Raw genomic sequence first — 13,505 nt, 5'->3', positions numbered from 1 at the left:
GGGGCCCTTTGGCAGACGTGTACCGAAGAGTCCTGCTTTTGGAGCTGGGGGGTGGGGGAAGACTGGGGATCCCTGCTGGAGGTGACCCATGCTCTCCGGGCAAGTCAGTGGCACACCTGGGAATAGAACCCAGGCATCCTGCTTGCCCATTCCCTTGCTCGAGACACGGCCTCCCTCCCTCAAAGCAATGACTAAGCAAATTTGGCTAGGCTAGCAGGAGGCATGAAGTCTCCTGGATTGTGTGCGTGGGGCTCAGTGGGGAGAGCGTGGGGGCGAGGGGGAAGCGATAAGCTGCCGTGTCATGTTGGGAAGCTCATGCTGTCGATGACGCTACCCCCCAAACAATGAGCCAGCCATGGAGGCAGGAACCCACATCCTCTTGAGCACCGGCCGCTGTGCTGCTGAGGTGATACTGAATCCAGGGAAACCGCCCCCTGCAGTTCACGCTACTTTCCTTTCCTGTGATTCTCACGCTAGGCTCTCTGTGTGGTGCGCCCTGAGCTCCTACTCCTCCCACAACAAGGGCCAGGCATCAGCCAGGCAAAGGAAGAGGCACCGAGAGGACATTGAGGTACGTGTGTGTATGTGGAGTGCAAAGTCTGTGGGTTGCATGGATCTATATCCTGGGGACAGTGCACGTCTGGGCAAACTCATCTTAAGCAGCCACTCAGGATGGGCTGGAAGCCGGATTGTTTTTGAGAGAGCTGGTTTTCTAATAAAGGGAAGGCTGCCATCTCTCGGGGATACTTTGGGGTTGGCTGGTGCAGTTTGTTCTCTTGACCGTTTTCGCACGCACACGTGCATGCGGTGATCCCGCCGCACGGAGCTGGACTACACCTCTGCTTGCTGTGTGTTCAAATCCCCCACCTGGCCACATGCCTTGCACTTGGTTTCACCCAGTCGTGCTGCGCCCTGCCCCCAGGGAGGGGTGTGACTGTGAGGCCGGCCTGGATAGCAGCCAAGCCAGGAGACCTTCCTGGTGCTAGGGGTGCCCAGCGAGCTCCAGCTCAGTCATGCCTGAATCTTCTGCTTTCCTCCTCCCCAGGATTACATTAGCCTGTTCCCACTGGACGACACCCAGCCGTCCAAGCTCATGCGCCTGCTGAGCTCCAATGAGGAGGACGCCAATGTTCTGTCCAGCCCTAGTAAGTGGAATTGTGGCACCAGCTTCCCAGAGGCAATGTGGCCTGTGGGCTGGCATTGGGCGTGGGGACCTGGGCATCAGGAGACCCTGGTTCTGTTCCTGACTTTCCTCCACCGATGATGCCTTGGCCAATCACTTCATTGCCTCTGTTTGGTCTGGGGCTGTTAATACTGACCCACCTGCCTCACGGGTGACTTGCTTGATATTTGAATGCGTCAGTTGCTGTATCAATGCAAATCACTTGTCTTAGTTGTGAATCTGTGCAGCTGAGGTGGCTGAGAGCGGAGGGTGCTCAGCCCCTCATGGATTCAGGCTCTCTACATCAGTGGGGCGACAGCGTTCTCTGTGCCCTGCGCTGCAGGGCAGCTGCCTCTCATTTGGAACGCAGCTGTTCAGCGTCTTCAGAGGCGGACCATAGAAAGCCGTAAGCAACGGCATGGGGGATGCGCTGTGACCCCAGTTTGGGGACCAGGTGGAGGAGAAGGTGAGGAAGGTTTAGAGATGTCACTAAAGAGGCGTTCGTGACTTGAAGCCATAAAGGTGGGAAGCAGAAATGAAGGCTGGGCTCGTGCCTCAGTTTGCTTCCTTACGATGCGCGACGGACCTGCTTGGGGACGAGTGTGAGGAAGGCTGCCCTGCTTTTTAACACCTGGTTAACCCCAGTGTCTCTCACCCACTTGAGAACAAGGGCCCTTTTTGGGTTAAATCTTCCTCGCGTTCGCCCTTTGCGTATGGGGCAGGAAAGCTCTCTGCCAGCAGCAGAGACCCCCCGGCCACGTGCTCCAGCCGAACTAGCGCCTGCAGGAGCTGGCACTACTGGTACCGTCCAGGTAAAAATGTACGGGTGTGGAATTTCACTCCGCCGCGGCCTTCATTAAAGAAGCAAAATGAAGCTAATTTTAAGAATTCCACGCAAGTCTCCTTAAATGTAACATTTGATTGTTACTGGTGTACGGATGAATAATCGTTGCGACAGATCCAACAGGAAACGCATTCTGGGCTCTTGGCTTATATATAGCAGGATGTTACAGGTCAGAAATGTGCTCGCTCAGATTCGACTGAAGTGAATCAGAGATGCCCTTGCAATTCTCCAGCCCATCAATCTGTTGAGTAGTTTCCTTTCAGCACTTGTCCTTTAAACTGGTGGTTTCTCATGGTTTTGTTGCTGTTTAAACATGTGTGGTTTTCCCCTTATTTCACCGTCTTTCCTGTTCTTTCTTTCAATGTGCCTTTTTCTCCCCTTTTCCATGACATGTAGGGTTGGTTTTTTTTAATTTGCTGTGACGGAGCAGTGATTTGGAAATCCTGCTTCCTGAGTTTACACTTAGTTCTCGAGCAATTTGCATGGGAATATGCTTTTTATTGGCATCCTTAGCCACCTGTCCGGTCCTGTGTGATCTCAGAAGCTAGGCAGAATTAGGCCCAATCAATATTTGGATGTGAGACCTCCAGAGAAAATTTAAGCTGCTGTAGGAAGTGAGGTTGGTGAGCCAATAGGTAGCACGCTGCGATCCCGTACTGAACAAGGGACACTGGGCTGCTGTGTGTTGTCGAATGAGCAATCTTTTGGCTGAGATGTAAACCCGAGGTTCAGACTGCCTTGGCTATTCTTGGTCCCGTGGTCTTTTTCCCGAAAGTTGCAGTGTTAAACTCTGGTATCTTGGTCAAACTTTAACTCTCGTGTTAGAATTCTGCCTTCTAAAGAACCGTGCGGTTAGGCTCTGGAACAGGCTTGCACAGGAGGGTGTGGACTCCCCCTAACCAAAGATTTTTAAGAACAGTTTAGACAAATGCCTGTCCGGGATGGTCTAGATTCACTTGGTCCTTCCTCAGCTCAGCGGCTGGACTTGATGACCTCTCAAGGTCCCTTTCAGCCCAGCGTGTCTATGAACCCTCCTGTCCCCAGTTATGACATTTAAGTAAGTGATCAGTAACACCCTGCCCTGTCATGCAGTGTTGTTGTGAGGCTGTTAAACAGCTGCCGTGTTCCACCCCAGAGCTGGCTGATTTCAGTGCTGGTGATGTGAACCATAAGAACAAGATGTGCATCAGTTGAATTTTATCAAGTACTTCCGCACGAAAGGCACTATATACATGTTCTACTGCTTTATGTTAATCATGATTTTACTGAGTGTCAGTTCAGAGCCATTATTCCAACCAGACCAGATGTGGATTCCTGGGGAAATGAAGACAGATACATCTTTGTAATAAACACTGTTAAGCTTTGCATGCCTCGCTGGCTTTCAGGAAGCACCAGAAGCATCTGGGCTTGTGCAACAGTGACGCACAGTGACATCCAAAAATTAGCCATGGCATTTTTTAGTCCAATCCAAGAATGCCTAAAATCCTGTGATACATCTGATTGACCTACAGTAATATTAACGATAGGAGCCAATGGGCAGTAACCAATCCCCTCAGTGTGGGGATCAACATAGAAATCCAGGTGATGAGTTCAAACAGTGAGTTTGTGTGTTGTGGGTCTGAATTTCCAGCGTGGTAGCAGAAACAAGTTTTCTCCTACTCCAGCGCTGGAATGGGCTAACATGGCAACTCAAATCCACATGTGTGTTGTCTTCAGAGATCGTCTTAACACCTCGCATTTGGAGCCAGCGTTGGATCTTGCTCCTAACTTCATAACTCCCCTTTCTGCCTGATGGACCAAACCAAAGCCCTGGATCCAAATACCCCCAAAGGCTGGGAAAGCTTCAAGGGAGCTTTCTGCCTTTGATTGTGTTAGAGCAGAATGAGCCTGGAGAGCCGCACGTGGCTCTTTAATGTGTCTCTTGCCGCTCTTTGCAGCACTGGTTAGTAACTTAGATTGGTTAATAATTCCATCACACAAGCAGGATGCTTTTACTATGTTATTAACCAATTAAGTTATCAACTTGCACTACACTGTTGACTTATTTTCTGTGAGAAATAAATATATAAACTAAATATTTCTACTATCATACCATTTAAATATGGATATATAGTATTGTAGTAAATGAGACAATGAATTCACAAGACTGGCGCTTTTGGGTAATGTTGATCGCTAATTTGGCTCCTGAACCGCTGAAGTCTGAGTATCTCTGTGTTAGAGATAAAATTGAGGGTTTGGGGAAGGCATCTTATGTGCCCCCCATTGAGGGTGGAGGGAGACCCCTCGAGTGGCAGAGCAAAGCACACCCGCAGGTGGGCTCTGTACAGCGGCAGTCTTCGGCTGCCCCTCTCTGCAGGGAGGGGGGTGCGTCTGGCTTGGTTTTCTCCATGGTCCTGCGGTGTTCAGGTTAGGAAGGGGCAGCAGTCCCTGATCTTGCCTGGGGTGGAACGTTGGCAGCTGTGGTTGAGCGCAGGTGCCCGGTGGGCTTATTCCTCCTGACCGGGGTGTGTTCTCCTCTGCAGCAGATCGTTCGATGAGCAGTTCGCTGTCTGCCTCCCAGCTTCACACCGTCAGCATGAGGGACCCTCTCAACAGAGTCCTAGGTGAGTCCCAAGCGGGAGCTGGTCCCCAGACTTGATAAGGAGGGTTGCATGGGCTCTCCAGGAGCGTAGGCCTGGATCGGATCAGGCATTGGCCTGTCAGGTCGGGTATCCTGCCCACAGCTCCCTTTGCAGCAGAGGAAGGTGGAATCAGCCCCTGTTGCGCTGAGCAGCCCCTGGTCAGTTGCAGTGTGTGGGCTCCCCAGGGAGGTGCCTTTCTGAACTGGCTTTGCTTTTGTAGTCACTGCTCCTGTTAATTCCCCTCGGCGTGGACCTGGCTTGCGTCCCTGCATGGCAGGCTCACAGCACGGATCCCTTCCCACCAGCGGCAACAGAGTGCTGGCTGGTCTCCTTAACGCAGGGGTAGGGTACGTTTTCTGCTGTAAAGCCTTCTGGTGCTGACTCCTCTTGGGCAGCCTGGCAGAGTCAGGAGCCCTGATACAGCGGGTGCCCATGAACGGGTGAGCATGGTGCACCCCAGCCCCTTGGTAGGAGACCCCGGTCCCCAGGTGCTGAAGGCACCTCCCAGCCCTTTGCCAATCCTGAGCTGATCCTGAGGCTACAAATACTCATCCGTCTCCCCTCCTCTCCAGCAAACCTCTTCCTGCTGATCTCCTCTATCCTGGGAGCCAAGACAGCCGGCACGCACACCCAGTTCGTCCAGTGGTTCATGGAGGAGTGCGTGGACTGCTTGGAGCAGGGCAGCCGCGGCAGCATCCTGCAGTTCATGCCCTTCACAATGGTGAGTCCTGCTCCGTAGCCCCTGCTGAGAACTCTGACCCAGCCCCCTGCGTGCCAGACCCACGGGCTTCACTCTGCAGTGCCCGGGCCTGGCCCTGCTGTGGCGTGGAACTCCCAGCGATCTGGGGTCAGGCCACTTGCCTCTGGAGCCTGCTTACTCGTCGTCCCAGCTTGGCCCAGCGTGAGGCCGGGTCAGACCTATAACTTCTCACCGTGATGGAGTGGAGGTGGAGGGTCAGTAATTTACACCCTGGGCAACTTGGGTGATTGCTAGCGTTGAACTGACTCAGGGAAGCCAGTTATATGGGGCAGGGTCTCCGGCCAGTATCCTGGGCCTCGGCCTAACAGAGAAGGCTATGTTGTTAGAGCAGCTCAGTCCCGCTACCTGAGGCAAAGTTGGTCTTGTGGTTTAAAGCCTGGGACTAGGAGTCAAGAGATCTGGGTTCTGTGCTCAGCTTTACCACTGATTCGTTGTGTGACCGTGGGCACCTAGCGTGCCTACTCCCGTGCCTCAGTTTCCCCTTCTGAACAGTGGGGTTAATCCCCGCCTTGCAGGGGGTTGTGAGGCACAAAGTGCATTGAGATCCTCTGATTGGACTCTCCAGAGGTGGGCAAAGCATTGCTGTTATTGTGGGTACCTGATTTGCTAGCACCGAAGAGCAGCCCCATAAGTTGCCTCTAGCTGCAGGAGTTGCAGCGAGGTCGTCTATGGGCTCAGACTCCTGTATCTTAACCCGCTAGCAGCAGGGTCACCTCCTTTTTCTAGTCTGGCTCATGTCCCACCGTCTGGCTCAGGTGACCTGCATGCTGGTAGCTTTTGCGTGTGCTATTCTGAGCCCTCTCTCTAGACCACTGGCATGTCCTACGCTGCCTTCAGTCATCCGTTTTTCTCCTCCCCTCTCTCTCTGGGCAGGTGTCAGAGCTGGTGAAAGTGTCCACCATGTCCAGTCCCAAAATTGTCCTGGCCATCACAGATCTCAGCTTGCCCCTGGGTCGCCGGGTCGCTGCCAAGGCCATTGCTGCTTTGTGAACACAGCTCCCCCTTCTGCGATGCTGGGTGAGGGGAAGGCGGGACAGAAGCCAGGGGGAGCTGACAATGGATCATCTCTGGCTGCATGGATCCTGCCTGTTCTCCATGCCAGGGGGACACCATTGCCGTGGAGCAGACTCCGAGTCACCAGTGGACCCTGAGTCTAGCAGTGCCTCATTCCCAGGAACAGCCTGGGTGGCTGGAGAAGCAGCTTTCCCCAGCTCTAGGCGTGTTAGAGGTGCCATTCTCTCCAGCCCATGTGGGACTGTGGTTCCCTATCGTCTGCTGATGCCGAATGCTGTTGGCTGTTCTTGGATCTTTTTTCCTAATGTTTTAAGACCTAGTTTTTTTTTATTCTCATAAAGCCCAGATGCTTGGGACTTTCCTAATAGCCTTTGTGCCAAGACGTGGCATCTTGAGAGACTGATGGTTTCCCTGGGGGCCCAGTAGCTGGTATATTTCACCACTTGCTGTTGGATCTGCGGAGTTGCGACTGAGTCCTGGACACGGGAACTGGAGCTGAAGAATGGCTCCGGGGACCCACAGCTGCGCAACGCCTTCCTGCCTCCAGTACGTGCAGCTGTATCTGCTTCATCCATGGACCGGTGACTCTGAAACAAATGTGTCACGGGCCTTCGTCTCCAAACACCCAACGGAGCAGCAGCCACACGACATCTTGTCGGTAGCAAAGGTGGCACCTGCTGCGAGTTGCAGATCCCAGGGGTTTCTGCAGTGGTATTTTTAAATCTATAGGGGAGGCATAACTATTTTTTGCTAGATAAAAAGGGGGTGTTGTGGTGATTTCTTCTGTAGCCTTCTCTGGCGCGATCCTCTGCTGGTTTGGGAGTCTTCAAACTTTGCAGCCGCCATGGCTCTGCAGTCAAAATGTTGCAGCAGGCAATTTATGCTTCCCTCCTGTCCCGATTAGCTCCATCGCATAATATCACCTGCCCGTGTGCATCTGGGACGGGCTGTCGGCAGGGCGTGCCCAGATTCCTGTGGGAATAGCTTCCTGCTAGATTTACCCTGTTTCCTAAGTTTTGCTAAGATAAGCAGCTAGAACAGTGCAAGCGAGGGCAGATACGGCACTGTCGCAGGGGGAAGAGGTGGCACTTAGTGCTTGTGGAGGACAGCCAGTAATACGATGGCTTGGAGCCACCTCGTTGCTGTGCCCGCTTCCCCCACCCAGCTCTGCTGATGCCCCTCAGCCTGACCTGCTGCAGCCCCTGTCCCAGGCCTGTCCTGAGCAGGTGCTGCCAATCAGTCCAGATATCACTGCGGTGCTCCGCAGTACATGCCCTCACTGAGACCTGGGCAGAGATGAACCAGACTCACTTCTGCCACCTGGTGCAAGCTGAGTTCAAGTCCGTGGGCAATGAAGGTTCATCCCAGGTGATGCCAGAGGGGGAATTTCAGCATGGAATTTTCCATCACGCCTTCAGAGGTTGAAACGCTCATTCCCTTCTGCCGGCCAGTGTGTTTCTGACACCCTGTAAGACACCTGTTGTGTGCTACGACTGACTTGTACCATGTCTAATGATGCTTCTCCTGGGCTTGAATAAACCTACAATAAACCCCCGAGAGCAGATCATTTTCTATGGCATTTCTCTCCTGTCGCCAAGGAGAGGAAGGAGCTAGCGGTTCTGAGATACGGTAAACTGAAGAGCAAGCGCACCCTACAACTTTCAAATGCTCCTTCTCTCTCAATTCAGCCTGGTGCTTTTCTCCCCCTTCCTATAACGCAGCCTTAGTGTGCTGCGGCTCTTGCCTGCTTTTCCCAGCTGTTCATGAAGCCAGCCCAAAATCTGCCCATTCCCCTCTCCTGGTGGAATGCATCGCGACGGGAAAGCGGGGTAGAATGGTTTAATGCAACCTTAATGTAGGGGAGTCCGGAGCTTGCCTTCCCCAACCAGAGGAAACCAACATTGCTTGCAAGAAGAAAGGATTCTTACACTTGCTGAAGTCTTGCCCCGCTTTCCATCCCAGAGGCAGCAGCATTATCTCAATCTGTATCTTCTGTAATTCCCTTTGGACTCTATTTTGTGCCTAATAGATTTATACTGTATCGATTCCTTTTGCTTTCAGATCTGCGGTCCATGACTCTTACGTACAAGATCAATTTTAAAAATAAAAATACCGCTCTAAGGAGAGAACAAGATCTATGCATAGAGTGAGGTAGAGCCCCCAAAACTGCCTACAGCTCCGAGGGATATCAACAGACTTCCCCTCAGCTCTGACAAGTGCTTGGAAGCCAGAGCACCCTCTGAAATGTAATGTGAGCCTTCCTGGGGAGAGTGCTTCTGATAGCCACTGCATGTGTTTTTTTTATGGGGTCAGGGTCAAGTGGTGGCAGTCAGGGACGCTGGACTGAGCTTCCTAGGAAGTCCCTATGACTGAGTGAGTGTGACCGTGGCTCGTGTGGATGAACCCCCGGATCATGCATGCGAGTAATTGTAAGTTCCTTTTGTTACAGCACTCCCTCGTCAGTGCTGGCGTGAGAACAGAGCTTTGATTCCGGGTAGTCGTTTGCCTGGAGTAAATCGCACAAGGCTCCTTTTAATTGCCCAGCCCTGGGCTTGGTCAGACTGCGACCATGCTGAGTTGCCTGGCATTATCTTATCGCGCACAGGCTGAGTGGGAGCAGTTGGCTTGGCTGAGGTTTTGCTGGTGTGTCTTTTCTTTGCTCACGTGTTTTGCTCGAGACAGGAAAGTGAAAAGAATGGTCGTTGAGGGGCTCCTTTAGTTTTAACACTTGGCTTTCCCTGTTAGTCTCTCAGTAACTGGGCCCTTCCCCTTAAGTTCCCTGTGTCCTCAGGCTCTGATCCATCCCATTTCAAGAGCACGGTGGAGCTTGCCATGGGACTATCCTGACACGGGGCTCTCTGCCCAATTCCAGCCAAATAAAGACACCATTGACCGCTGCTTGAAACTGGAGTGAGCTGCTGTGGTGTAAATTGTGCCAGTCCTTGTCTACACCTAGTGGCTGCCCCAATGCAAACACTGATGGCTGGGATTGGGGAAAATCTCTAGGCTGGCGGAGGGTCTATTAGATTCCCCTCTGGCCAATTTGTACAAATCTCTGCTGTGTTAACTGGCCCTTTACCCAGAAATCTTGTCTTATTGTGTCAGACCACTGGTCCCTCTCACTAGTATCCTGGCTTTGAAACTGACTGGCTACTGCTTGTTGAGTGGGGAAGTGAAATGTTAACACCTGGCTGGCTGGGCAGTGTTACCCAAAGTGTGGAAGGTTAGCGGACTCCTCCTTGCTCTCTGCAGCCATTTGCTGGTCAGATGGTTGGCAGATCTGCAGCAAGAGACTCTCCCTTTCGAGGTGGCGGTTCTGGCACTTACCAGCATTGTCATCTTTGGGAAGAGTACCTAGGGGCTAGCTCAGGGCACGACCTGACTCTGGTAAGCTCTCTTCTGAATGATCTCCACTCCTGGTCACAGCTGGAGCGAACCAGGCCAAAGACATCAGTGCCATGAGTGGAATCTCCGAATTTCGTCCGTTTGCCTGGATCTGTCGTTCTAGTTTGTCCTCAGGGGTTGTAGCACAGCTGAGAAGGGTGGACCCCTTTTCTGGAACCTGCCGTATGGACCTTTCCAGGCAAAGCAATCTTTCTTACTCTGGCTACGTCCATGCAACATGCCCGGAGAGCGGATTCACCGTTAAGCAATGCCATTAAAAAGGATGCACAGAAATTCCTGCTGGGAAATGTCCATTGGGATTCCTTGCTGAACACCCCGTGTGACTCATGCATGCATCTGATTCAGGCAGTGAGCCATTGCTGAGGCAGCACCGCCTGGAACGGAACATGCCCCTGACGCAGCCCTGCATGGGACATTCAACTCCGGTCTTGGAACTGGCCTCACCGAGCAGAGAGATTGCGGGGAGGGGAGACCAAGGGGCTTCTCACCAGCACGGTTTGCTTTGGCCTTAGTCCCTGCTCTGCTCCACGCATGCGACCCCTAGCAGGAAGCAGGCAGCGCGCCCTGAGAATTCACCAATCCGTGGGAGGTTTGCCCGCTACTAAACGGGAGTGGTCGTTTGTGCTTCGGGAAACAGTGCGACTGTTCTCGCAGAAAAGCTGCCTTTGAAAGCAGCGGGCGTCTTGCCATCGCCTGGGATTCTGCGTTGGCCCTTAGAGTGACTCGCTAAAGAGTCCCCTCGAGCTTCCTTGAGACGCTCTCTGGCCTCCTATGGGATTGGGTAAGGGAGCACCATGTCCTAGAAGCCTGATGAGCATTTCCTTCCTGTTTGGCTGTCACATGGACCCACCCGCTGGCCAGCAGTCATTGTGCACTGTGTCCGGGTAGGAGAGTCCGTGGCTGACAAGGAAAGATAAAGGGAGAGTTGGGACGCAGGCTTCCCAGCCCAGCCAGCTCCACTGTGTATAGCAACAAGGCTGGGCCGTTGTCTGCTGGCTTCGCCAAGTGGATTCAAAGAGCAGCGATAACGAGCCCCTTGCTGATGTAACCTCGTTATGTAACCTGGAGCTATTCACCCCACCCTCATTTTTTCAGAAGGGGAGGGGCGGCAGTAGAGGGGGCTCGTAAATCACTTGCCGCGGCTTTCAAGTGGTCGGGGTGCTCGGGGCGGTTGAGCAAGACTGCTGCCAGCTGACGTAGCAAAGGCAGGAGATGGGCGAGAGAGCTGCGAAATGGGTGATAGGGCTCATTGGCATGTGGCTGTAATGATGGCATAGTCATTCCTTGAGCCTGGGGGGTGGGGTGGGAACAACCTCCCCGCCCCCAGCTGCTACTCTTCTTCCTGTGATACAAGAGTAACGGACACTGCTCTTGGGTAATGTACAACTCCCTGCTGCAGGAGATTATCTTCAGCACCTTTTAAATTAGACAGGAGTAGCTCAGCGTAGCATCTTGAGAGGCAGGAGCCAGGAGAGGAACGAGACCCGTTGCTTCTGTTTTAGGACTTGGTGGGTGCAAACAGTTCCTGTGGATGGCCCAGAGTTGCACAGGCAGGTTCATTGTGGGTTTTTACAGCTTCCTCTAAAGCATTTGCTCTGGGATATTGGTAGAGGCTACTCCCTCCTCTAGGGTGGCAGCTTTCTACGTAACCCTGCCTGGCATCCCCTTTTCTGACCTGATATCGTTGCGGCAAAGCAAACAGTTCTGACCGCCCCTGCACATATGCCTCCTGCCACCAGCCCAACCTTCGCCAGGTTTGCAAATGTTTGCCCTGCATTGGAAGGGCTTCCAGAGCCGCTGCCTCAGCAGCCCAAAGCGGGGCCGTCCCAGCCGTGCTTTCCTTGAACGGCCGGCTTTGCCTTACAGGAAGGGAGTAGGGTTTGGAGAACAGGTTTCCCGTAAATGCTGATAAGTGGGGAAGGTGGGGGTGGGGAGATGATGAATGAGCTTGTTATACCTTTAAGTCTGCTAAAGCTTGTGTGTGGGACGAGCCCCAAAAGAGCCGTGGCCAAAGGCACCTCAACGATATTGTCCAGGCAGTGAGATGGGATCGTCTCCCCCTGCAAGGGGGTGGGAACCCCAGCGCTTGGGACATTTAAAAACGACTTCGAGTAAAGTAGTGGAACACACTCACTGAGGAAATCCATCTTGCCACAGCAGCAAGGGGTGGTTTAGAGGGCCCCATAGGGATGTTCCAGTTCTCTGAGCTGATTTCCCCCAACCCACTAGGGTTGACTGGATTTGGAAAATTATGAGGGCGTGAGGGGGGGTATTTAAAAAAAGGGAAACCCTTTGCTCATGGGACAGTGAATGATAGAGACTCTTGTGTCACTCCCCCTGCGTCATGCTCCCCACCTAACACCTACAGCAGGGGTGTCTGGGGGAGGCTGTGGCACTGTCATAGGACGAGGGGAAGCGTTTCTGGTAGCTGGGAAAGTAGCTGCTGTTGTAATCTAGGGAACTGGGGGAGAGAACTGTAACTACAAAATACCCCAGGAGCAGAATGAGGAAGAGATGTCAACTCAGAGTCAATGCCGTCATAAAGTGATGCAAGAGGGCCGTCCGTGTCTCTTCTGGGTGAAGAGTGCTAACCCCAGTCAGAGTGACCAGCTTTTTGCCAGGCTGGGGAGTGGACTTATTTCAGGCCAGGTTGATCATCGTTGGTGGGACTGGAAAGATTTTCTGTGGTGAAAACCACAGTCCACTGTGGGGGATCTCCCCCTGGAGTAAAATCACCATGTGGCATTGTGATTTGCGTTATCTGAGGTTAGGGAAACTTATCACATGGGCCTGGGGGCCAGACACCACTGTTGGTACCTGCTGTTGCAAGGCAACAGATCTTGTCCTGGTGAGGTGCGGGGTAACATGTCATGTTACCTTGGACTGACTCCTAAGCTCTCACAGGACAGCTGCTGGTTGTTGAGAGTGACGCAGCTTATGTGTGCGCGCTAACATGAGAAAGCTAGGCCTAGAGAGCAGGAGTGACTTAGCACAAGCTATGCAGTGAGTCGATAATGTACCTGGCAACCCAGACATCCCCTGCCTCAGTTTCCCCATCTGTAAAATTGGGATAACGATCCTGACCACCTTTGTTGAAGTGCTTGAATATCCACTGGGGAAGAGCGAGGGTCTGTCCCCACCATACTAGTCCGGCCCACTCCTGAAATAAATCCCCCTCACAGCAGTAGTGAAAGAGGAATTTATGTTGGGCCGGAGTCACCCACACGTCATGACAACCCATGATGTGCCCGAAATTGAAACTGACAGCAGAGGAGAGGGCCGGGGCACAACACGCTGGTGGGTTACTTTGTAAATTTAATTATCTGAAACCAGGCCACGCCCTTCCCCCTGCAGTTTTAAGGAGCCACATGGTAAAGCTGTGAGTAGTCCTAAGGTAACTGTGTGTTATGTCCCTCCCCGCATGACTGTGTTCCCTGAGGACACCAGTCTGCCACTGCTGCCTGCCGATGGAGTTACTCCTTTAGCCCAGGCTGTAGAGGTCTGTGCTGTAGTGCTGACCTGGCAGCTTGTGCCCATTGTGGCTGACTGGTGCTAACGGGGCTTGTGGGAGGCTTCAGAGAGAGATGTAGCAATCGACTGGAAGGGCTGCTGTCGCGCTGGAACCTGACACGGCTGGGGGCTGAATTTCTTCTGCAGAAATGTTTCCTGCCTCCCGTTTGCATCAGTATTCCTCAGTGT

General features: G+C 52.9%; 1 protein-coding gene across 7 annotated transcripts in view; it reads left to right on the top strand.

Moving 5' to 3' along the window:
* MED24 (mediator complex subunit 24) overlaps positions 1–8,461 on the top strand; it is a 34,992-nt gene extending 26,531 nt beyond the window's left edge. For 4 of the 7 annotated variants that reach the window (XM_037886824.2, XM_037886822.2, XM_037886826.2 and 1 more), the window contains 5 exons: positions 478–571; positions 1,046–1,145; positions 4,529–4,609; positions 5,200–5,348; positions 6,261–8,461. In XM_037886824.2, the coding sequence (XP_037742752.1) occupies positions 478–571; positions 1,046–1,145; positions 4,529–4,609; positions 5,200–5,348; positions 6,261–6,377 (541 nt within the window). In that variant the 3' untranslated portion in view covers positions 6,378–8,461. The remainder of the gene's footprint in view (positions 1–477; positions 572–1,045; positions 1,146–4,528; positions 4,610–5,199; positions 5,349–6,260) is intronic. The other 3 variants (XM_037886825.2, XM_037886823.2, XM_043536825.1) reach the window with 2 other exon arrangements.
* The last annotated feature ends 5,044 nt before the right edge of the window (positions 8,462–13,505 follow it).

The sequence above is a fragment of the Chelonia mydas genome, chromosome 27 (genome assembly GCF_015237465.2).
Source record: "Chelonia mydas isolate rCheMyd1 chromosome 27, rCheMyd1.pri.v2, whole genome shotgun sequence".
Classification (NCBI taxonomy): domain Eukaryota; kingdom Metazoa; phylum Chordata; order Testudines; family Cheloniidae; genus Chelonia; species Chelonia mydas.
The sequence above is the reverse complement of the archived record's forward strand: the minus strand, read 5'-3'. Positions and strand labels throughout refer to the sequence as shown.